General features: G+C 36.4%; 1 protein-coding gene across 2 annotated transcripts in view; it reads left to right on the plus strand.

Moving 5' to 3' along the window:
• The window catches only part of LOC140171210 (insulin-like peptide receptor), a 173,705-nt gene that overhangs the window by 113,397 nt on the left and 35,221 nt on the right, over positions 1-25,087 (plus strand). For both annotated transcript variants that reach the window (XM_072194423.1, XM_072194424.1), the window contains exons 4-6: positions 2,315-2,481; positions 11,374-11,524; positions 14,544-14,648. In XM_072194423.1, the coding sequence (XP_072050524.1) occupies positions 2,315-2,481; positions 11,374-11,524; positions 14,544-14,648 (423 nt within the window). The remainder of the gene's footprint in view (positions 1-2,314; positions 2,482-11,373; positions 11,525-14,543; positions 14,649-25,087) is intronic.

A 25,087-nucleotide genomic window follows, 5' to 3' on the forward strand; every position in this document is an offset into this window, starting at 1 on the left:
TCATTTGCAATTCAATATGGTCTGAAGTAGGATTGGATTTGAAATGTAAAGTAACACAGTCATAGTCCTTGGCCCAATTACTCCAGTAAGCTTTTACTGCTTGTCTTCATATTAACACAAATGCGGTTCAATTAATTTCCATATCAAATGCCGATTTCAGTCGTGCAATCGGATACGGTGATGAAGTGGCTCCTTCACAGATTATGTTCCAGAAATGCAACATGTATTTGGTGAGAGAGTGGGTGGAGGGTGAACAAATAAATGAAGCGTATGCGCATTTGTACGTTCACACAGGTATTCCGAGGACACTATGCCTGTCCTCAGATTAACAATGTGTTGTCAAAAATGTCCTGGGAAGAAATCTGAAGAGTAGAATTATAGAGTGGGTATGGACTATGAGCACTGAGTGCTATTGCCTCTCCCCACCCAAGTATAAATAGGTAACAGATTAACAGATTAATCAAGTTAACAGATTCACTGTGGAGGAGGTGTAAAGATTCCCGGCAGCAACATTTCATGGGGCGTTTGATCCAATAGCTTTGAAAGAGAGATGGGCACTGCAGGAGACCTCTCAATACAGGTGCATCCTCTTTACCTTAACCCCATGAGAACTACCTGCCGATTGGCCAAAATGAATAGTGTGTTCAATTTTGAACCAATCAAGGAGGGTATTAATAAGATCGTCTGCAAATGCAAGTTTGACCATAAAAAGTTTTAAAAGCGTAGTCCTAATTGGCAATTGAAATGAGCATTTCAAGTTATCAACCAATCAGAAATGCTGTTAGATGACCAGTAGTGTCCAAGGGGTTAAGATGAGATATGAGTGAAAATGAGATCTAACTGAGCCCTCTTGTTACCTCAGCTCTATCATCTGTTGAATGCCCAATCAGAAAAACAAAAATATTGTTTACAAGTATGCATCTAGTAACACTTGTTGATAAACATTATGTTGGTTTATCTCTTGAATAATAATTTCTTTTACCAAAACTTCTCTTCTTCAATTACAAGTTATAGCTCTAAATTGGCACTGTCAAAAATGCTCTGTAATCCAGCCGATTTGCATCGGAAAATTGCATTACTGATGCGACTGTGTAGGTGGTCAGGTAACACATAGATAGCAGTTTGAAATACTTGACTTCATTTTTTGTATGAAGATAGTCACAATCAGTATGTTGAAGCATGTTTATAAATCATTAAATTACAGCACACAACAGATTTTACAGTCTGTTTGTCATGAATTTACATAACCACAGAGCAAGTGCATTATTACTAAACCAGTACCCAGCAAAATAAATATTTATAAAAGACAATAAAATGTTCAACAAATACACATTGTACATCTCATATATAAAAATACATTATACATGTACATCTCATATTGCATTTTGCAATGCTGCATAACAAGAATTTTGAATATGGTGCCACTGCCCAACTCTTCAGAGTCAATACATGATATGTTATGTAGATCAGAGGTACATGTAGAGTTACATTTGTCTAATATAGCCTAATTGGCAGCAAGGAGTACAATCAATTAAAATCTTGATTTCACTATATAAACAGCTCTTTTCAGAGCCACTAATTTCAATATAAAGTGCCTGTAATATAGATACAAGCAAGTGTATTTGCCAACATGTTTTTTGTCAAACGATTTTGGACCAAACTATAATATTGATAACATTTAAACATGAATTCATGCAAAGAAATTACCACATACCTAATGTACCTGTGTGTCTGTACTAACACAGTGAACAGCTCTTTTTAGAGACACAGCATGGCTGATGATACATTATTAGAAACCACAATGCTATAGTGATCCTTTTCAAAATATTTATTACTGTCTCTTTCATATCTAATCAATCATATACTACCATTTCATGAACATAACAAGCCACTTATATTTGCATTGCTTGCAAAATGTGCTCCAAAAGGAAAAACCCACACAAATTGGCACAGATAATTGCCAAGTCATGTTACTGGCTTACAACAATGAGAAAAGAAACCTTGATTGATATACATGTAGAGCTACTGGTTACAAATGCTTGATAATTAATTCACTAGAGATGCCTAATTGTTGCAAATATTGTCTTAATTCACTAGAGATGCCTAATTGTTGCAAATTTTGTCTTAATTCACTAGTGATGCCTAATTGTTGCAAATATTGTCTTTTCATTACCAATTTATGATGTTGGAATTTCAAGATCGGTTTACTTCAAATGTGTGTAACTATAAATTGTCAAACTTGAGTGTCATTTTTCATCACATGAATTGAAAAGCCTAATATTTTTTTTCTTCCTTGATTTTTTTTTCTTTGCAGAATGTCCTGTGCAATGTCCTTCAGCATGTTACAAAGATACAAGAACCTGCTGTCATGAGCAATGTATTGGAGGCTGTGATGGACCAACGGAAAGGGACTGTGTGGCTTGTAGGAACCTGGTTGTCAACAAAACCTGCACAGACAAATGCCCTGCTGGAACTTATAAGGTATGCTTGAAAAAAATCCTGTGTTCACTCTATACTTCTTTTCCATGTCAAGCTTGGTAGTGACATCAGGATGTACATAAAGAAGAATAAAGGTATGAGGGTGGCATAACAAAAGGTTGAGGGCAGCATTACATAAGGGGGCTGCATAACAAGCATAACAAAAGATTGAGGGTAGCATAACAAAAGCTTGAGGGCAGCATAACAAAAGATTGAGGGTAGCATAACAAAAGCTTGAGGGCAGCATAACAAAAGGTTGAGGGCAGCATAACAAAAGGTTGAGGGCAGCATAACAAAAGGTTGAGGGCAGCATAACAAAAGGTTGAGGGCAGCATAACAAAAGGTTGAGGGCAGCTTAATAAAAGGTTGAGGGCAGCATAACAAAAGGTTGAGGGCAGCATAACGTAAGGGGGCTGCATAACAAAAGGCCGAGGGTAGCATAACAAAAGGTTGAGGGCAGCATAACAACAGGCTGAGGGCAGCATAACAAAAGGTTGAGGGCAGCATAACAAAAGGTTGAGGGCAGCATAACAAAAGGTTGAGGGCAGCATAACAAAATGTTGAGGGCAGCATAACAAAAGGCTGAGGGCAGCATAAACAAAAGGTTGAGGGCAGCATAACAAAAGGCTGAGGGCAGCAGAACAAAAGGCTGAGGGCAGCATAACAAAATGTTGAGGGCAGCAGAACAAAATGTTGAAGTGGAAAAGAAGTGTGTCTTGCATTTTGTGCACTTTAACTTGTTGTCTCTCTCCACCCACATGCATTTGGGTACCAACATACATGTATATCAGTGCTGGGGAGGTAAAAGCTCAAGTTAATTCAGGGCATCTGGCCCAAACACCAAGGAAAAAGATGGACAGTTCTGCCTTTGAACATTGTTCTGGCATCACTTTATCCTTACCACCGGAGTGGGACTAAGGAAAAGAGCTCTTGACCAAGGGGATACTTTGGTGATCTCACTAGATTGAAACCTTCACACATAGCTCCATACTATGTGGGTTGCTTGTGATTCTTACAGCACAAGTTAAACCCAAGTGTGTGGTAAAAGCCTATGACTTAGCTAACACTTGTTGATTGTGAACATGTTTGATGTTTGTCCTACTCCAATGTTCAAAACAAGATTATGATTAAGTCCTCTGGAATGACATGGGTAGGTAGGTGAAGGTATGCATGAAAAACAATAATACAACTCACAAAATGGAGAGATTTTCTTCCAAATGCTGAATATATCAAGAACCCCTGAATCAATCCTGCAGTCCATTCCACTAAATTTTTACGAAGCTTCTTAAGTCTCATAATTGCTTGAAACTTACGACGAGTCATTACAAGTTTTATTTCACTAAACTAACTTACGAACCCCTTCGTATAGGGATTTACTACAGAGACCCTTCGAAAAAGTTATGTCTAGTATAGGGTATTCGTAACTCTGCAAACAGTTACTTGAGTTACGAAGGGTTAAAAGTTTAGCGAAATGGACCCCTGGGCTTGTATTTTTCTTTTCCCCATACCTAGACAGGAAATAGGGATTTTGTTGATATGGGAAGTGTTTTTCTAATTCAGAAAAATTAAAAAACAGTACTGGTATTTTGACAAACTTAACAACCCACACTTTTCTTAGACTTGTTTACAAATCTAGCTTTGGGAATATCTAGGTTTTATAAGAATTGCAGCCACAAACTTATATGTTGATGTAAACTTTACAAGGAAAGATATGTTTGTGGATGGACCAGGCAACATGAGATGCATCCCTTCCCAGCATGCCTCATTATTATTATGATTATAAAAACCAGAGCATAAACCGTAATTGTATCAAATTAAGATGATTGCTTCATTTCAACTGAAGTATGAGATAACGATTGCAATATTATGTGTAATTGAAAACTGCTTATGTTCCATGTGCAATGGCCATATTATATTAGCAAGGTTCTGTGTGTGAGTTAGTCAATGAGGTAGAATCAAAGAGTACCAACACCGCCACGCTTGTTGTCGCGCAAGGTGACAACTTAATGTACCCCCGGATTATTTTGCTGTGTGCCGCGACAAACCGATTCAAATTATGTAGTTGTTTGCATTTTGTGCGTAACACATTCTGTCAAAGGCGCACACCAAACACAGCATGCATAAACCTTTGAAACACTCAAGCTTAAAGGTGCAAATTATCGTACGATTTTGGCCTCTTGCCGACAAATGCTGAAGGTACATTATTTGCCCTCCATGAGTGACAAGCCAAGATGGGCGGATCAAGTTGCCATAGCGTATAATGCAAATTTGAGTCTGTAATCTTCAGTTAGCACAATGCATCATGGGAAGACATAATATTTTGTTACAAGAATGAGTCAAATGTGGGCATCTAGGTTTAAGTTTAAGTAACAGAAACAGATACTGTGGTTGGGTGTTGATAACCAGGAGAGACAAACAACATGATTAGGCATACAGCTTGTCCCCAAATAATTGGTGTTACGAAAAATGGCTCATCTCCAGAATTTGTAGTTTGGTGCAAGTTAACTGCAAAATATTATAAAGAGATACCCACAAACAGTTTAAATCCCAGCATCACCCGTTATTATTGGCCGTTAATGAGGGGCGATCATACCATGAAGTGCGTTATTTTTATGGTCTTTTGTCTAAACGCAAAGACACGCAACACTCTTGCATACACATAAGGGCACGCAATGCTGGCGTGATTGTTAGACTCAAATGATCAGCCCTCATGAATATGCGAGAATTCACTGCATACAAAGCACCTGGGACTTATAGTGTGTATCTCTTTAGTTTATGAATAATACATTGTCACAATGACAACACCAAACGGGATGAAATTTAATGAATAACATTGCATCAAGGAAGTTCTATATGTAGGACAGAATCTGCTTTTTTGGTTACAGAATTTTATGTGTGTCAGGCTGTAGCGCAACATTAACTACATTGTCTTTGAGCCGTGCTATTTTAAATACCTAGAGCTGTTTCTCTCAATCCCATCTCTTGTTTTTTCTTCAATCCTGACCTGTTTTGCCGTATGTCATCACCAGGATGTTTTGGAAAAAGGAAAAATATTTTCATGACGCATCTCGGTGTAAAGATTACCATGTTGCATAAACATTATTTGGGTATTTTTACTCTACGGCCATAACTAAGTTCATTGAACCAATGATTTAACATACTGTAGAAGTGGTAATTTTTGTGAGGGTTTTATTTTTGGGAATTTTGCAAACAGGTTTAAAAGGTTATATTAACAACACCCACATATTAAAATGTGTCAAATAATAACATCAATTGTTAAGGCATGAATTTGATGAATTTTGTGAAAATACCAACACCTACAAAAAATCCCCTTTGTTGGAAATTGCACAAATTCTGTACATGAATATAGCCACTTTAAGAAGTGTGCGAGTTTGAAACAATAAGGTCAAAGGTCATATGTCAATTACGCAAGGATGAAGATGATGTTTATCTTATGGCTGTCTGAATATTTCACTGAGAATCAAATATTTAAACAGGATATGATTGTACAACGCATTTGAAAGAAGTCGACAAATATCCTCCAGGTGCGATGTATTTTTGATCACGATCGCAGATGAACATAACAGCAAATGGATAAGCTCATCTTGATGTAATATTTTCAGCATGTGACGGATGCTCTCAAGACTTCTAAAAATAAGCATTCCTATCATTCATGTCCATGAAATTCTTGGGTGAAATGTTTTGATTGTGGTACGGTTTTTCCTCTTCTTGTGAAATCACTTTAAAGATGGATGTCAGTCACTAACATGACTGACACATTGGGTTTGACGTCATTAACTTTTGCTCCGAATATGTATATGCCATTCAAAATAGCGGGTAAAAAGTATTTTATTTTTTATTATCCTTCTGTAATGGTTAATTTCATACTAAATTAACCAAAATCATTAAATTTTTCCTCGCGATTATGAAGTTACAGGCTGGTGGGTTGTCATATTTTGAATATGCTTTCTGAATTTTGAATATTTTTCTGTGTGTAACTTTTTGTTTCAGTCACATCGCAATTTTGTTCCTTTAGTTTTTCCCAATGATTTCTAATGACAGCGACTCACACACAGCGAGTGTAATTGTACAAATGGATTGGTGTTGGATCTTAAATTTTTAAATAGTTCACAGATGTCGTTTCATTGTGCCACATAGAAAAAGTCACAATTATACCTCCAGTGTCCTTAATTATATCGTACAAATCAGCTATTTCTTTCAAAGATGTACCCTCCAATTGTCCTGAAGTAGTATTGTCACAATAAGGCCAAAAAAAAAAAAACAAGTTTGCACGCCAAGCATTTCGTTTTTGATGGCTTATTGTGCGCATTTGAATTTTTTTTCACTTGCAAAGAAAAAAAAAAAAACCCAGAAAAATCGCAAAAAAATAATATAAAACACTACTGGAGTAAACATTTACACATTACACAACAAATAAACAATATAAATATTCGTGAATATGAAGAAATATGATTTTTTTTGTGTGTGTCGGAGAAACCCACTGTAAATTCCCATTCCAATTTGCAGCGAAAAAGGTATTTTTTTCCATTTCAAGACATGGATTAAAAAAACAACTGCATTTCACATTTGACTTTTTGGACCTGCTACAGGAAACATGTTTTTTTTGGCCTAATACCTCCCAATATCCTTAATGACATTGAATAAATCTATGGGTAGTCATCATCAGGTCTAAATATTATACAATAAGCAACTAATCAACTCCTTATGTCACATCTTCCATTTCAACTGATGCAATAGGCCCTCCGATTGTCCTGAAGTATTATTGTGACAATAATACCTCCCAATGTCCTTAATAATTGTACAAATGGATTGACAGCACGTCTAAATATTCATTTCATAGCCTCATCTAATCATTTTATCCGTACCATCCCCACCTGAAGGATGTAATTGAGTTGTTGTCAACAACTCGAGTTACTTCTTCCCCCGACCGTTTCACCACAAAATCCCGCCTTAATAGGAAAAAGCCCTTTCAATTGATTGACTAGCAATAAAGAAGTGCACTTTTCTCGTTTGATGTAATATAATGTGTCCTAGCTAGTGAAAACATTTTGGATAAATAGGCTTGCCCGTTCATGTTTTCACTTGCCTGACACGGACGAACAAACGCACTAGAGTACTTCTCTTGCGAGCCCTCATTTCCCTAAATTAATCTAAAATCTCATGAAAGAAGCAGACTACTGGCACTCTATAGCACAGTACAGTACACTCCAAACTGAGGTGAAGTGTAAAAGCGTCTTCAAATACAGCTTGTCAAACCTGGCTTTCAAATAGCTCTAAATGAGTTTTTACCTTTTCAAATTTAGTCTGGTAGATGTGCATATCTTAGAATTGAAATGACATGTAGGTTTAATGGTATCATGAGCTGAAAAGTGAGACAGTGTCGCTTATGTTGAGCAGGCAGCCATGGATTTATGCAGCACTAATTAGGTGAAAAATGCTTTAAAAAAAGTGTTGATTTAAAATGACTATTTCTGATTGATCGAGCATTAGACTATTTACCTCTCAGACCCTACAATTAGCTCTGAGCCTTCACCTCTGACCTCTAGTTTCTACACGCGAAAAAGCTGTTTAAAAGACTTTTACAATGCATAGATTTAAAAAATGCAAAGATGCATCTTTTTGTATTATGAAGAAAATATGTGGGTATTTTCAAGGCAATTGTGGAACAAATGAACATACAATTCACTGAATCTGAGACCAACCCAAAGATTTTACTCTTGTCCATCTTTTTTTATCATAAATTAATTGGAGTCTGTGGGTGTTTACAAGGAAAATTGATTACAATTATTTTTATAAATACATTCTGGCGTCAGCTGTCACTAATGAGAAATATGAATTAAAATGGATGATATGTTTTTCAAGCAAAAGATGCAATCCAAAAGTGACAAAGTCAAGTTTAATTCAACTGAATGATGTCTCCAAGACGGCTTTAACGTAACGCTATTGGATATAGATTTTGTTCTAATTTAAATATGTGAAAGTCCATGCTCTCCTGATTACATAACTGAAAAGTTTATTTTAATCAGACATTCGGTTCTCGAGATATGGCCTGACAAAATGGCGCAAAACCAACAAATTGGCAACAACTTTCTTTTTATTTTCTTTATTTTTAGCATGCAGTGTTACCAGGTAATTTTCTAATTATATATGCATGAATTATGCAAAGTAAAGTTTTCAGATATAATTAGAAGAGGTATGATACTGAAACCCATGGATGTGTTTGGCAAATTTGCATAATTAATTAGGGCTCTAATCAACTTTTCTAATTAGTGGCCGTAATTAATTATGCAAATTGAAATTTGCCAAACGCAACCGTAGTTTTGTAGCACCTTGTGTGTACTACCCATGTACCGTGTCTCAGTACCATAGCTCTTTTAATTATATCTGAAAACTTCACTTTGCACAATTCATGCATAATTAGAAAATTACCTTGACTTGTCAAAAATATAGAAAATAAAAAGAAAGTTGTTGTCAATTTGTTGGTTTCGCGCCATTTTGACAGGCCATATCTCGAGAACCGAATGTCTGATTGAAACAAAATTTTCAGTTTTGTAATCTACAAGGCAAGAGCTTTAACATATTTAAATTGAAAGGAAATCTAAATTTTTGCATTAGCCAATAGGGACACCGCCAGTGGTGGCACCAGATTGTTTTCAGGGAAAGTTGTATTTTATTTTTTAAGGTGAAAGTATATTTTTGTGTATGGGGTGTGTCTGTGTTGATAAAATCTTGGCAATTATACCCCAAATAGTAGAATTTTTTTGTTTTGATGCTTAGTTTTCACTGAGTCAACTGGGAGCCAAAGCTCAAGATAAGGAGGGGAAGGGATGGTCAATTCAAACTGTGGTAACTGGAAGGAGTTATGTTTGTGATGAAAGAAAATACATTGCTTCCATAAAATAACTATGAAAGCAATAAGTATGAAGCTCTAAATCTGCAACTGGAACATTGATTTCTATTCCCACAAAGCAATAAGTAGGCCTATGAAGCTCTAAATCTGCAACTGCAACAGTGGTTTCTGTTCCCACAAAGCAATAAGTAGGCCTAGGCCTATGAAGCTCTAAATCTGCAACTGGAACAGTGGTTTCTATTCCCACAAAGCAATAAGTAGGCCTACAAAGCTCTAAATCTGCAACTGGAAAGAGGTTTCTGTCCCCAGGGGGTTTCTTCGAATTTTTTTGTATGGAGATGTGCCACACAGACTTCCGGATGCCAACTTTCTCTTTTGGCCAACCATCAGTATACCAATTTTTCACCAAAAAAGCACCAAATTTGCCCTAATTGGGCGCTTGTAGGGGCAATTTTGCCCAAATGCACCCAATTGGGTGCATTGGTCCCTACTGAAAACCCATGCATCGATATACCAAAATTGCTGAAAAGGTACCCTAAAATCGGGGCACATCTTGTACCCTTCAACCAGGGATAACCCCCTCTGGTTTATGTTCACACAAAAAGTAGTGGTTTCTTTTCCCTCTTCTTTTCAAGGAAAAATCTGTTCTTGTAAAAACATTTTACCAATAAGTGCAAAATGTTTGTAAGACCTGCATGGCATATGTATGATAAATCATGTCAGTTATGTTTACTAGAAATAAAATATTGCTCCATGGTTTACTGCTGAATCAGTGTGGAAAATGGTAATTTTCTCTGCAAAGACACACTATACCAAAATGGCCTCATTTACAGCGGCACAGTTCCATTCACCCATTGCACGGTTCCGCCATATGCGAGGAGAGCCTCGATCTGGCAGCATGCATGAATTGAACCAGTCATATAACATTGCGTTTAATAAGTTATGAAATACTTCCTTTTGCCACTTTGAGGCTCTCCCCGCATATGGCGGAACCGTGCAATAGGCGAATAACACTCTTTAAAAACTACCATCCCGGGACTACCATAGCTCAAACGATGGCCCCAAATTTTGGAGTATGAGATTTTGTACCCAAGCATCCAAAGGTCATGTATAAACGTATTGGGTTTAAGGAACTGTGGCTTGACAGATGAGCATTTTTGAGATTTTAGTAACTAGCCTAATATGTGTCTGTCAGTTTTATAGGTTGATCTGTTTATGGAATAAGTTGAAAAGGTGAAATTTAGATATGAATAAATAGAAAAACAAAAGCTATCATCAGGGATGTTTAGCTTTGGTGGTCTCTTGTGTAAATCGAAATTAATGGCATTGACCATAGAAAAATAACAAAATGGAATTTTGAATATTTTTTTGAGATGTAAATTTAATTGAAAATTTAGAATGTTATTCTTAGTGTGTTTACATTGTAGAATCTAAAACTATAAATAAAATATATATGTGAGATATTTAGACATTTTTCTTAGGGACCGTTCACAAACACTTGTAACGGGGGGGGGGCTGATGCAAGAGGGGTGCCTGAAATTTTTTATCCGTCTGATGGGGGGGCCTTTAAAAATATCATCTTAATTTTTTTGAAGAACAAGAGTTTACACTATTTTCTATGGGGTTGACATTCATTTTTCATGGCCAAAAAGGGGAGCCCTGAAAATAATTTTAGGTCCAAAAGGGGGCCCTGTAAAAAATATGTGAATTTTTCTTTTATGCATCAGGTCACCCTGTTACAAGTGTTTTTGAATGGTCCCTTAGTGTGTTTACAGTTTAGAATCTAAAACTATAAATAAAATATATGTGTGAGATTGAGATCAATCAAATAAACAGTTTAAACAATCTGTTAAGTATGAATTTGAAATATGACACTTTTCTGGGAGGGAATGGTGCCTATCAAGGGTGAAAATAAGAACTTTTCTACTAGGACTCAGTTTGGGGGAAAAGTACTCACTTAGCTAGTTTTAAATAACATTTGTTCTAACATGCTTTCCTTTTATCTTTTGATGTTTCCTTTATAGTATCTTGACCGCAGATGCATCAGGCCTGAAGAGTGTCCACAAAATTGGACATTGTTCAATGGAATCTGTGATGACAATTGCCCAATAGGCTTCACCAGGAATACCACCAATCCAAGACAATGTCAGCCTTGTGATGGACCTTGTCCAAAAGGTAAGCTCATCCATAAAACTTGTATAATTGAATACCGAATTAAAAAGACTAGTTTGCGTCTGACGTCAGGGCAAAGGCGCAGCGTGATTGGTTGCTGACCTGCGCAGTACGGCATTTTTGGTCTGGTAGACAGGACGTCATACGCAAGCTAGTCGTTTTAATTATGTCTTCATTTATACAGACTAACAGCAAACAGTCAGTCCCAGCATCACCCGATAATGAGGGTCCATCGTTCCATGAAGTACGACAGGTGAAACTGCTATGCACATACAGTACTGCACATTTTTACGGTCTATCGCAAAAAACGCGCAATGCTCTATCACGTATATGTGAAGGCACGTATGCTCTGTGATTGTTAGACAATTAGAAAGGGTAGTTACTCACTCCCCCTGGAAAATTTGAGGTGAGAAACTACATAGCTGAGCACTCTTCTTACAATTTGGTACAAATCTTCCAATATGGAGAGCATGGCATAATGGTTAGGATACTCTTATAGACCCTGTACACACTATGGAATTTTCTTCATTCGACAAAATGCAAACGAAGATTAAAAAGCATTCTTTCCTAACGAAGCTAAAAAGGTTGTTTCAACAAAGGAATAAAGAAACAAAGCTGTATATCGCTGTATAATAAACTTTGATCTTCGTTAATTTTCATGAAATGTGAACAGCGCAATGTCTTTGTTCGATCTTCGTTCAGCGTTATTGTTTATCACTTATGTGGTTATGCTTGTGTACGCTCGACACACAGCACAGACCACAGAAGTAAAAGATATACTTGAAGCAATAACATCAAAATGAATAAATAAACAATTGACCTATTTATGATTGGTTACATGAGGTACCTTGTGCCAGATTATGTGATATAAAAGGTTTATCATTTCCTCATCAGTTACAAATATAAATAATTGATGTTAAATATTGATAAAATTTCATGTGTTTATTTCCATAAATATTACATTGTTATTCATCAACATTGCTAGACTGACCTTTTCAAGAGGTCTTTTAAGAAAGAAACGGACGGAACATGCGCAACCACAGTAAATAAAAACATTCAACCAATCATATACTGGCTAGACAGCATTTGATGAACGCTTGGCGTGGTATGATTGTCCACACCAATCACATCATTTTTTGCAGCGTATTGAATGCGGTGTCCACCGAGGGATTAAATATGCATTCATATTGCCAGAAATTGAATGGATGAATATGTTTTTGTACGCAACAGCTTTCTAGAATAAATTTTCTGATCACCTGCTGAAAAGGTCCATGATGATGATGATAACTGTTGGTTTGAGTATAAAAAAAGACTAAGACAGGTGTGTAGACTGGTGCGTACTTCTGGCCACTGCACTTGCTCAAAGTTTGGTCAGGCAATGTGATATGAAGTGCATGCCCTATTTTACCCTTATTTACCCTATTATGCCCAATTTGTTTACAAAGTTTTCATCGGCACACAACTTCATTTCACCAGCATTTAGTAGTTGTGATGTAATCCCAACAATTGGAGCATGGGGCGATGCTGTGATACTTTCTCCATGGCAACATCGGATGATGAATCAATTAGCGAGGTTACTGATAATCTAACCTTCTTTTTCAAGCAAGGGCTGCAGGGCTGTGAACTTGTGTTGATGACTATACAAATCCACCATGGGATGAAATGTTTCATTGGTCGATGTCACAAAAATCAAGTTTCATCGATGATGTGATATTGATGTGAAGTATACATCGGGCATTATACAATGCAATGTAGCCTTGTCAGCAAAAGTAACCTATTTATTTTTTATAGTGGATGTTATACATCATGTCCTACATATTCAAATCCTATCATTAACCCTCTTCATATGGATGCTAGATGATGAGGACACCCATCCATCAGAGTAACAAAAAAACAAAACAACAAAAAACTTTTTTTCAAAAGTCTTGATTTTGATGATCATATTAAAATCTACATGAAAAAGGTATTACAATGAGTCCAAACATTACCAGTGGCAGTTCTTAAGAAAGTTATTGGAAATTTTGTGAAAAATATTTGCTGAGGTGGGGCGATGTGAATAACCTGGAGCGAATGATTAGTACACATGCAAAGTCTTAAGAAATGAATCGTTGAATAAGTGATTTATCTCTGTGACATGTTTGTCTTTGCCACCTGGTCCAAGAATAAGATATAGGGGAGAACATGATTTCTACTGAGGGAATTATTGATCCACCCAAAGATATATGCCACCAGAGTCATTTACAGTTCACCAAATAAAAGTAGAACTTGTTTTTACTTTATAATTTAGTGAACTCGGCGACCTAAATTTGTTTGAGACAGAAAGAGATGACATGTTTTTAGAAGATATGAGTGGATATTCATAATGTAGCAGGCAATACAATATGGCATTTTAAACGAGTAGAGAAACTTTTACCATTTGAGTAATGCGCTGCCGTTGGAATAAAAAGTTGTAAAGTTTTCATCAGGTTACTCCGTCAGAGAACCTTGTTGCTTGTTATGGAGGTTTTACTTGCACAATTTGGCACTCATCTGGAACGTATATGCCAGCAGATGGTGTTGTTTTGATGACATATCAGCGCATCTTTTTATGATGTCATCGGAGAACTTGTGTTACGTCATCGGCACTGTAGACGGGTCAAATTGAACACAGCACTAATAACATCTGCTGAAGATGGATCTAGAGAAAAAAATGCAGGCACATAAATAAATTATAGTATTGAAAAGTGGTATTGAAGTTTAAAAAATGGTTAAACCATTGTTATGAGAGCAAAAAAAACAAATTATTGTTTAGATAGCAGTTTGGCCCTTTGGTTAAGGTCTTTGACTCTGGTGCAAGAGATCTCCGGTGCAATTCCTGGTGGAAGCATATATCAAAAAATATATTTTCCCACCATCTCCATTGTTGGGGCAGATGAAATGAATGATAAAGAGCTTGCAGCCAGTTCCGATCAGGGTAACACCAGGCTGTTTGTGGGTATTGTGGGAGAACACAATGATAACTTTTCTTCTTATTTTTTTTCAGTTTGTGAAGGAATTGATATCAACTCCGTTGCTGCTGCTGCTCAGTTTGCCGGATGTACCAAGGTGATGGGTACACTGTCTATATCCATCCATGGGGCTAGTAATAGTAAGTATATTCAAGGAATATCAGCAAATGTGTATGTACCAACTTTAACATTACCTATCCTCTTCGGGTCCTGTGGCCCATATTGGCTGCAAGTCTCCTCCTCCAGCTGTCCCTGTCTCAAGCTATTGGCTTGGCTCAGTTCCATGACCCCTTCCATCTCAAATTCTTCCTTTTACACTGTTCAACCTCCACATTGTCTTAGGGGAACCAACTTTCCTTCTGCCTTCTGGAGCCCAGCAAAATGCTGTCATGCAGTGGCTATTGTCTTCCATCCTTAGCACATGGCCAATCCATTTCCACCTCTTTTTACTTCTTCACTTGTCCTGATCATTTACACACACACCCCCAACACATATGTATATGCCCACACCACCACAGTAGCCACACACACTTGTATGACTGTACATCTTCTGAGAACAAGAGGACATTGCAAGGTGTATTTCAGTCCTGGGAAGAAAAGTATTTTTACAAGTTGGAGATGTGGAATGGTACTTAAGGCTATGGTAATATAGTCATACAAGTTACAGTAACTTCTTAAATTAAGATTTTGATATTAAACATATTAACATCACTACCATTATTTTGAAAACCTAAACCTGGGTGGGAGAGGGTTATTGTCCATTTTGAAATTCCATACCTAAGAGCATGATTGAAATCCACCTCAAAATTCAAGTCTACCCACCTCCTCCCGATCTAAACAAACCTGAAACCTGAACAATAGTACTCCAGATCTAGAGAGGGTAGGGCTAGCTTAGATTCTGAGCCTTGATATGAGACCTCAATAATTAAGTTGTCATGTGAGAAATAAAATGTGAAAACCATGACCTACCCTCTCTGAGATCATGTTCTAGATGTGGCTGGCAGCGGTCACTAAATATTTCGCAATCAAGAGGGGAGGGGCAGTCTCAGGACCTGTGCACACCGACATCGCCTGGCTAATAATTACTTTGTCAGCAGAGATACTAAAATAAATACCCGGGATCGATACACATGAATTTGCTATGCACGAGTTTGATATGAGAAGAAAATCTTTGGATACCGGGGTAGAAAATGATGAATATCTCCCGTAAATGATTTCGTATAAAGAAACCAGATGTGGTTCCTTGCACTTGAATATATATTTTGAACAGATATGATAGTCGTTAGTTTGCGTTTTGAGAGGGTCAAAAACTGACAATAATTCTGATTTATATGTGCCGAATTATATAGCACAGTGTATAGGCCAATCGTGGAGGTAATCTAAAAGCATATGACCTATAACGTTCCATGCTCGACTGACGCACAGCGAGGTCAGTCACCGAGCTAATCAGGGCTATTGTCAGTAGCCTTAGTCAGATGTCCTTCGGCCCATTATTCGACTCGAAACTATTAAACAGGTCGATACAAAATGGCCATGCGTGGCGGTGGATTCAACCTACCATGGTAATTTCTGCCATGAAGATATCGGGGCGACTAGACTGGACTTATGTCATGCTCTGACCATGCTGACACGGTCACTAAATATTTTGCGATTAGAGGGAAGGGGCAGTCTCAGGACCTTTCGTGATCATTTTGTGCATGGTTTGTGCCCTAGTGACTAGACTGGACTTATGTCATATTGTGAGGGCTCTGATTAAGAACTAAGGGAGGGCCTGCTTTTCTTATGCATTTGATATTAAGATTTTCGCATCAATATTATGTTAGAATGTGTTATCGCCGTTGATTTTAATGAGGACATGCCATTTCTCAGTAGAGGACTCAGTATTTGTTGCTTGTCATATTACTCATATAGGCATAATTATTGTCTTAATGATCCATGGATCAGAACAAGATAACCTTACTTAAGCTTACGCAACAGAGCAAATTAGTGAATACAAACAATGAATAACTAATGAACGAATCAAGCACTTAATGAATGAAGCGAAGGATAGTTTTGTGACAAGCTAATTACGTTTTTGAAATTAATGAATAAAAAAAAAAAAAAATGAAAAAATTAGTGCAGGCAAACTAGGATAAATAGGTTCATAACAAGGTTGACAAGCTAATTAAGTTTTTTCTCTAGGAAATCACTTTCTTTGAAGGCATCCTTATTTTATAATGACATACTTGTTTTATAATAGCCATGTTCATACAATTAGGGAAGCTTAAGATTTTGCCCTCTTGGTATGACATGTTCTATTATACAAATAACATCCCCAAATGTAACTCTGTGTCACAAATTTTAGAGTTCCGGTACCCTCTGTGATCATGAATTCATGCGCTGAGCACAGGGTCTTAGCTAGGATTTAACAAGTGCCTGTCATTTTCACCAAAACTGCCTGTCCAAAATTTGACCCTGAAAACAAAAAACAGATTTCTCCTCTTCTAGGGGTTCAGTCATTCCAAATAGCTTTTGCTACTGTTATTCAGCATCAAAGTGGTTACGTAATTCTCTTGGGAACCGGATCATGCTACACCAGAGGGCAGTGTTCAACAAAATAGATTCCCTGGTTTTACATGGGATCCAGGAACATTTTCAGGTTTAAACAGAAGAAAAGATTTACTATTCTTAGTCATTGGGAGTGGTCTAGCTTGTAAGCGCTGAATTTCATTAGTTCCTGCAAGTCGTCTATCACACGGTAGAGGATATAGTCTGCGTCATTACGCAACATGCTTGTCGAGGTGCGCATAAGTAGCGCGCTGTAAGCATAGTACGTAACACGCACGCAGTATGCGCAACTGATTACTGTCAGTTTAGTAATTTTTCTTAAATAAAACTAGTTTTAATTTATCAAAATAATAATTAACTGACTAAGAATGAGAATAAACGATAGGAATTTTTATTTTGCCTATCCTCTTATGATAGAGGACAGTTTCAATATTTTTATTGTAGTGTAGCCGGCATCCACTACACAAAATATTGGACCTGCCTGTCATCTATCACACGGTAGAGGATAGTAAAAACAAAAATTCCAAAATTAATGTAGCCACAACCATTAATGCCTTCTTGTGACCGATGCGTTGTGAAAATTGCAAGATTTTTAAGCTGCCAATGACGGTCAGAGAGTATTGTCAATACACCAAATTGAAATCTTAAGATAAACAAATCTCAAGATTCAATTCTTCATATACATACCCTTCTTATGAAACCATTTAATTAGTATCCCATAAGCGAAGACTTGTAAAACAGTCATCAATTTTATTTTATAAGTATTTTCTAAAGCTTTGTTTTTGCAAAAAGCGATTTTGAAGGAAACTACATGTGTTCAATATAGATTGATGTGGTGTTTTTTTGGGGGGGGGGTCAAAATGTGATATATTTGTAGCTTTCTAATAGCTCTCCTCCACAAAGATTTGGAACCAGCTAGGCCAGCCTCAAAATAAGCCAACATTTTTGCGATAGAGATGTTTATTTTGAAGTTGATAGGATTGTTGTCAGACATAAGAATTTTCAGGTTTAAACTTGAATTCAGGTTTTATGTTGTCCAAATTTCCGCACTTCCTTTTAATTTCGGCCCATTTTTGGCCTTTTTCAGTCCAATTCTTAGTCCAATTTCACAGGTTTTTATGGACAATCATTCCTATGCATGTGTTGTGTACTATAACTTAAAGGGATTCTTTCCAAGAAATCCAAGGATCCTAGCATATTTTAAGAGCATCGGAACCTGAGGATTCGTCTTATTTCAAGGCCTGCTTGGAGCAGTTCCTTTGTTCTTTTAAATATCAATGTCCTATGTTAGGAATCACTTGATTTTCTGGTAAACATACATTCCCCAGCTTAAATCACAGGTAATGGAATTTTAAAGACAGGTGCAACAAATTTGGGCAATAATTTAAGACAACACTAAAAGGAATGTGAAACCCTGAAAAGAAAACAACTTTCTGAAATGCTTTTGTCAGCACCTTCACCATCATCATCATCATCATGGGCTACTAGCTTTTAAGTCAATGAACCTATTTAAAGACAAATGACTCTAGGATATGGTGATATCTTTCTTATTTTGTCAAGTCAGGGCCATGAATACTCAATTTTACAGGGATACCAAAGGTCGGATTCTTCCAATATAATATCTACCTGCAGCATCTTATGATGCGGATCACGGAAGATGAGTCGGTTCTTCTTGTCTGTTACCTGTCATCACTTTGGAATCAATATCTCGGTGTGAAAAGAGGGGGTGTTCACACTAGTTAGTAGTAGTCGTGTAGAACAGATTTAGGATGATAGGGTCATATGAGGGCCACTGCATAAGTTTGTCCCAGGAGCAGAGATTTAGATTGATTGGCACACTGTCACACATAGACAGATTGGTAAGGTGAGAGAGATGTCACTTGTAAAGGCATTTTATGAGTATTAAAAAAGAAAAAATTCTTAGCTTATGTTCCACATTTTTATCCAGTGAGTAATGTTTCATCTGTGAAAATGTTTGATACACAATTTTAGAAAGTATGAGATAATAAATGTCATGATACATTACTTAGCAAACTATCATATTCGATGGTGGTATATCATATGCTAGATAATATGCTGATGAAAGGATATCATATAAAATAGAGTTCAATACATGTAGATATACTAGTATTAAAAAGAGTGTCTAATCTGTAAGATTTAGAGAAATTAAATAAATGTTTTGTCAAAGCATCAGTACATAACTTTCAGGACATGGAATTGAGTGTTTATGTACTCATGCAGTTCTGGACAAGATCAATATACACCTAACATGTAGATTTTGTAATAGAGGTATGAACAGAGCATAAAACTACAAATTCTGGTAATTTCAAAAGGATCCAATGCTGTATATTGGAAGAAGCTGGCTTTACAGTAAACATCAGAACTTGATGGGTACCAATCATTTTCTATGAACGGTAACAGAGATACTATTCCAGTTGAAATCCATGCACTCCCTATGGAAGACATGACCTCAATCTCCTACACAAGGGTGTATATGGGTATATTTCAAATGGAGTCATCCACACAGGTAACCCCATTTTAAATTCTCACTCCCTGTGTAGGAGATTAAGATCATGTCTTCTATAGGGGGTGTATGGATCTCAGCTGGAATAGCCAATTCCTTATACAGTGAAAGGCTGGGAAAACTGGGCATAATATCAACAAAATATGATAACAATGATCATGTGAATATGATTGAGAAGATCCCTGATATGATAGCCCCATTGGAGGTTAGTGGGTCAAGACAATCATTGCCAAACATGTAAGTTGATGTTCTGTTAATGGCTATGTTGGGAAGGACTTGGAAATGATACACTCTTTATCGGTCTGCTTACACAGGCACTGTCAGTGAGGATGGGAATTTTAATTTTTCATGATTAATTGCTCCGACTTCACAGATATTGAACTCACTTGTTTTTAATTTGCAATTCTAATCGTCCTTATTTTTGGATTATACTCAACAGGAATATATTATCAGCACGTTGTTATTTTATGATAGTTGCTAAGGAGCTTTTTCTAAGGAACATTTCTACTCTGACAGATATGTGCCTCTTGTAATTTTAAATCTAGAAATTTCATGCTTGATTTATAAACAAGCTAGCAATTAGGCAGATCATCCAGATTGGCAGCAGCAGATTTCTGATTATGTAGGGCAGAACTAATCGCCTGGTCAATTCCATTTTCAAACTCGCTGATTTTCATCTGATGCCCAAAATAGGTATATTACATTTAGGCCTATCTGGTAGTGAACTTTCTGATACGCTCGCCTATTATATTCCAGCTACATTGGCACCTTTTGATGTCATGCTGGACAAATTATTCCATTCACTATGTGGTTTGTGTTTATGAATGCAATGGAGCAAATAAATCTGCAATCAATACAAGTGGCATGTCCAGGGGGGTGCTTTGGGGCCCGCACTTTGTTAAAAATCATGTAAAATCAGCCATCTTTTGGTGATTTTTAGCTATCAAGCCCCCGGCATAACTGTGAAAGCCCCTCTGAGCCCCCCGCAGGAACAGATCCTGGACACGCCGGTGAATACAGCTTTGATTTGCTAAGAATTGAACAGGACACCTGTATCATCAAATTACTCTTAAAAATTTTCCAGCCCAAATACCTGGAATTTTACTATTTTAATGTCCATTCAATATTACATTAGAAGACGGCCTGATCTTCACCCGAGTAGGATGTACTATCCTTATCAATGTAATAGATACCATTGAGACCCATCCTTGAAAATTGAGCAGTGTGGAACTTCAACTTGATATCGATATTTAGACCTATACATGTTTTTGCCAGAATAATAATTGTTTACATCCAGTAGGTCTTATTTCTCAGTATCTTGAAATTTTAACACTCCCCAGATAACAGTTTTGGGTTGATCAAATGATTTGAAGATGTTTTTCTTGTTTCTATTAAAAGATCATCTTCTTGAGAAGCAAAGCAAAACCTGTCATGTTAAGGGCTGGGGTATGAGCGTTTGGACAGTATAAAATTTGAAAAATATCAAATTTTTATAATTTGTCATAAAATTTGTATTATATTGTGATTTTCAAAAATGAAAATTGTTTGATATCAGAAAGACATGCTTCGTATTCAGAATGCAATTCGATAGGTCCGAGGTGCTCTCATGTCCCACAAAAAATACTGTCGAAACGCCATAAACGCTCATTTTGGATCCCTTAATATACTACATAAAATAATGATGAATAGGTTTTGAGAAGCGCATATTGTTTTCATTGGAATTGTTATTGTTTAATTTCAAATATTTTATTCTGAGATCCTCTTACAGATATTGTTTTCAAATAACTTCAAACAGGAAAATGAATCAAAAAAGGAGCCACACCTTTTCGCAGAACTACAAACTTATATCGTTGTTGAGCAGGGAAAACCTCCTATGTGTCATTGGCCCCTGAACATGTTTAAAGCAAAACCTCCTGTGTAACTTGTTGGCAGTGTTGTTTTAAACATGTTCAGGGGCCTCATAAGGAGGTTTTTTCCTGCCCAACGTATGCACATTGTTATGCAACAGCAGAACTGTACATGTGTAGCTGATACCCGTTGCTTTTGGTGATCCTGAAATAAAGCATGCAGCATGGAATTACAAATAAATTGCAACTCCCATTTGTCTGATACCAACACACAGGACTGAAGTAAACTTGTCTTTCAATCCAGATGAAATCTAATGTATACATCCATTTTAATATGCTTGGTCTCATCTTGTACCAGGAGTCTGCTCAATATACTAGTAATGACAATCGTATTAGTCAACAACATTCCAAATCGAACTTGCTTACAGCTTATCCCAAAGATAGTGGTGAATGACTCAAATCTAGATTTTAAAAGATTTTTTGTGAAATTTTATCATATTGGGGAAAAGTTTCTATACCATTCATATACATAGGCAGATAACTTCCTGTGTGTCAAAAATTTATAGCTGCTAAATTGTGTTCCTGCAATGCCTGATTGCATCGAAAATCTGTTGCAGATGATCGTTTACGTAGTTGCCTACAGGATGCACAGATGAAATAAGCTAGTGATTTTTGCTTCAGCCCAAATCATCCTTTCATCAATAAATGTGGAACAGGATATTCTGTAGCCCCTATGCATGTCTGCTAGCCTCAATAATACTATAAAACCAGTGTTCATTGCTCAAGGTTATACACCTAGCAAATGTAGTAATAGATTTCTTTAAAGATCAGTTTATGAATTCTGTTTACGTACTTTGTTTTTAGAAACTTGCAGAAATAAAATTTCTTTGCGGAAGAAAGTTCAGTACATATCTGAAAGTGATACATTGCGATTTACCAATTTGTCCAAATGTATTAGTCAACAACATTCCAAATCGAACTCGCTTACAGCTTATCCCAAAGATAGTGGTGAACGACTCAAATCTAGATTTTAAAAGATTTTTTTGTGAAATTTTATCATATTGGGAAAAAGTTTCTATATCATTCATCTGCATTGGCAGATAACTTCCTGTGTGTTAAAAATTTATAGCTGCTAAATTGTGTTCCTGCAATGCCTGATTGCATCGAAAATCTGTTGCAGATGATCGTTTACGTAGTTGCCTACAGGATGCACAGATGAAATAAGCTAGTGATTTTTGCTTCAGCCCAAATCATCCTTTCATCAATGTGGAACAGGATATTCTGTAGCCCCTATGCATGTCTGCCAGCCTCAATAATACTATAAAACCAGTGTTCATTGCTCAAGGTTATACACCTAGCAAATGTAGTAATAGATTTCTTTAAAGATCGGTTTATGAATTCTGTTTACGTACTTTGTTTTTAGAAACTCACAGAAATAAAATTTCTTTGTGGAAGAAAGTTGTGGTATACTTGTCTGAAAGTGATACATTGCGATTTTACCAATTTTTCCAAATGTTTGAAAGGGCTGTTTGAAGCAGCCTGCTTCTCCTTGAAAAGTGATCATACATGCAAGCCCTTGGACAGACAATCTCAGCATCAATGAAGCAATTCAAGAAACTATGAAAAACACCCAATTTCTATGGCAACCATCCACATCACAATTTTTTTATCTTTCAATATCCATCACAATTTTACCAAAATAGCGCTATCTTGAAGTTTCATGGAAGACATATGAACTGTGTAGGCGTCTATGAGTGGAAAACGCACTACATTTAAATATTTCCGCACTTTTTTGCATTTAAGCAGGTACCACAATATAATTTGTGTATACATAGGTCGATAAAGGAAGCTTAAAATTGCACAATTAAAACCAGTGAAACATTACACAAAATTACCTAAGTGAATTCACACAAATGCACTTGTACAGTTTATGAAATTCTTAGCTTTTTTAAAATCCACCAAACCTTTGGCTTAACCTTCATGTTCATTGTTGAAAGACTTTAACCCACAGTATGTTTGGGTCGTCTGCAATTACAGCACATAAATTTTGAAAAAATGTATGCTTTTTGTTGTAAATTTTTTTACAAATATTCCTGACTGTGTGGATTGCAATTTAAAGTACAAACATGCCTAGTATTGGACTCTGTGCAATTTTTGTGAAATATTGTTATTTTTGAAAATAATTGTGTTATTATTTTTTTTATTAGTATCAAAAAATTCACCCGTTTCGGTATGTGGAAGCATAAAACTACAAGTATCACCACCTGAGGAAAATTAGTCCCATTGCAAGGGGCACAGTTCAACAATATCCATTTAACTGTCATAGCACAAGATATGAATATTAAGGACTTTGTCCTGGTAGATGCGGATGTTTTTGGCAAATGGGTTTGTCACTCCAGGGGCATCTTGGTTAACAGGTGTATAAATAGGACAAGTGCTTAATAGATGGATCCAAGCTATCTACCACAGCAACTTACTTCACTTAAACTCTATATCTTTCCTTTCACTTAGGGTTCAATTATGTTCTACGAAATTCCATCCACAGGAAGGCTGTGTAAATGATAAATCTGGCTAGATGAAAGTGGAATCTGTCTTTTTATTTATTTATTTCTTCGTAAAATGTAAAAATGTGCTGAAGTGGTTATTTAGTTACAAATTGTAAAATTGGAGCAGAATCCCCTTGACAAAATTCGCATAATTTAATCGTTAAATTTGTATTATTTCAAACGAGGTCTTATTTGCTAATTCAATAAAGGGTTGTTAGACAATTCTGAAGATGGCAGAGGACACATTTTGCCTTACTGTACTTGCTGATAAAATTGGATTATTTTTTTGTTATTATTTATTTAATCAATCTATTATTAGGCCACCTTATTTCAATAGTTTGTCTCAAAGCTGTCCCACGCATATTTGAATTGCGTGATCAAACATTAGTGTCAAAATTTGTAATTCTTTGTGATCTTTAATGATTTTTGTGATTCTTCTCAATTGTTCTTTTGTTTTCTGTAAAAAAATAAAAGCACTGACACCGAAGCGTGTGTACAGTGGAAAAGGGAAAAAAACATTAGTGTCAAAATGGCATTTACATCACACTCACAGAAAAGACAAAGCTGTGGGAATGTTTTTCTGAAAAACAATCTATGGTGATGTTTTTGCAACAATAAAAGTTCATTATTTGCAGACAGAATGTAGGTTTTCCATGTCCCCAATGATGTGTAAAACTTTCGGCACTTATGTTAAAGTTCATTTGTGTTAACAAGACGGCAAATAATAGGATACAATGTTTAGGTATAGTGCTAAACTTCCTGTAACCGCCAATTTCTGATTTATTTTCTGTTTGGAGAGAATGTAATATGATGAAAACCGCAATTCTCATTGTGGACTAAGATGTCATGCAGGTCACAATACACATACTATTTTTCATAATTTATTTTGGAGTCTTCTCAAAATTGTTTATGAGAATTTAAAGTGTATGGTTAAAGGTACAGTGTGCAGTGTGTTTCAAGATTGGATAGGAATCACAGGCTGTATTGAAGTCACAGTCAGAATTTGTTTGGTTGGGCTATTTTGCATTATGTTGTGTGTGATTGGCTGATTGATCAGTAACATTAAATATTGCCATCCCATTGGCTGATCAAGCAAAGCTGTGTCATGTGACTGC

This window comes from Amphiura filiformis, chromosome 15 (genome assembly GCF_039555335.1).
Source record: "Amphiura filiformis chromosome 15, Afil_fr2py, whole genome shotgun sequence".
Lineage (NCBI taxonomy): Eukaryota > Metazoa > Echinodermata > Ophiuroidea > Amphilepidida > Amphiuridae > Amphiura > Amphiura filiformis.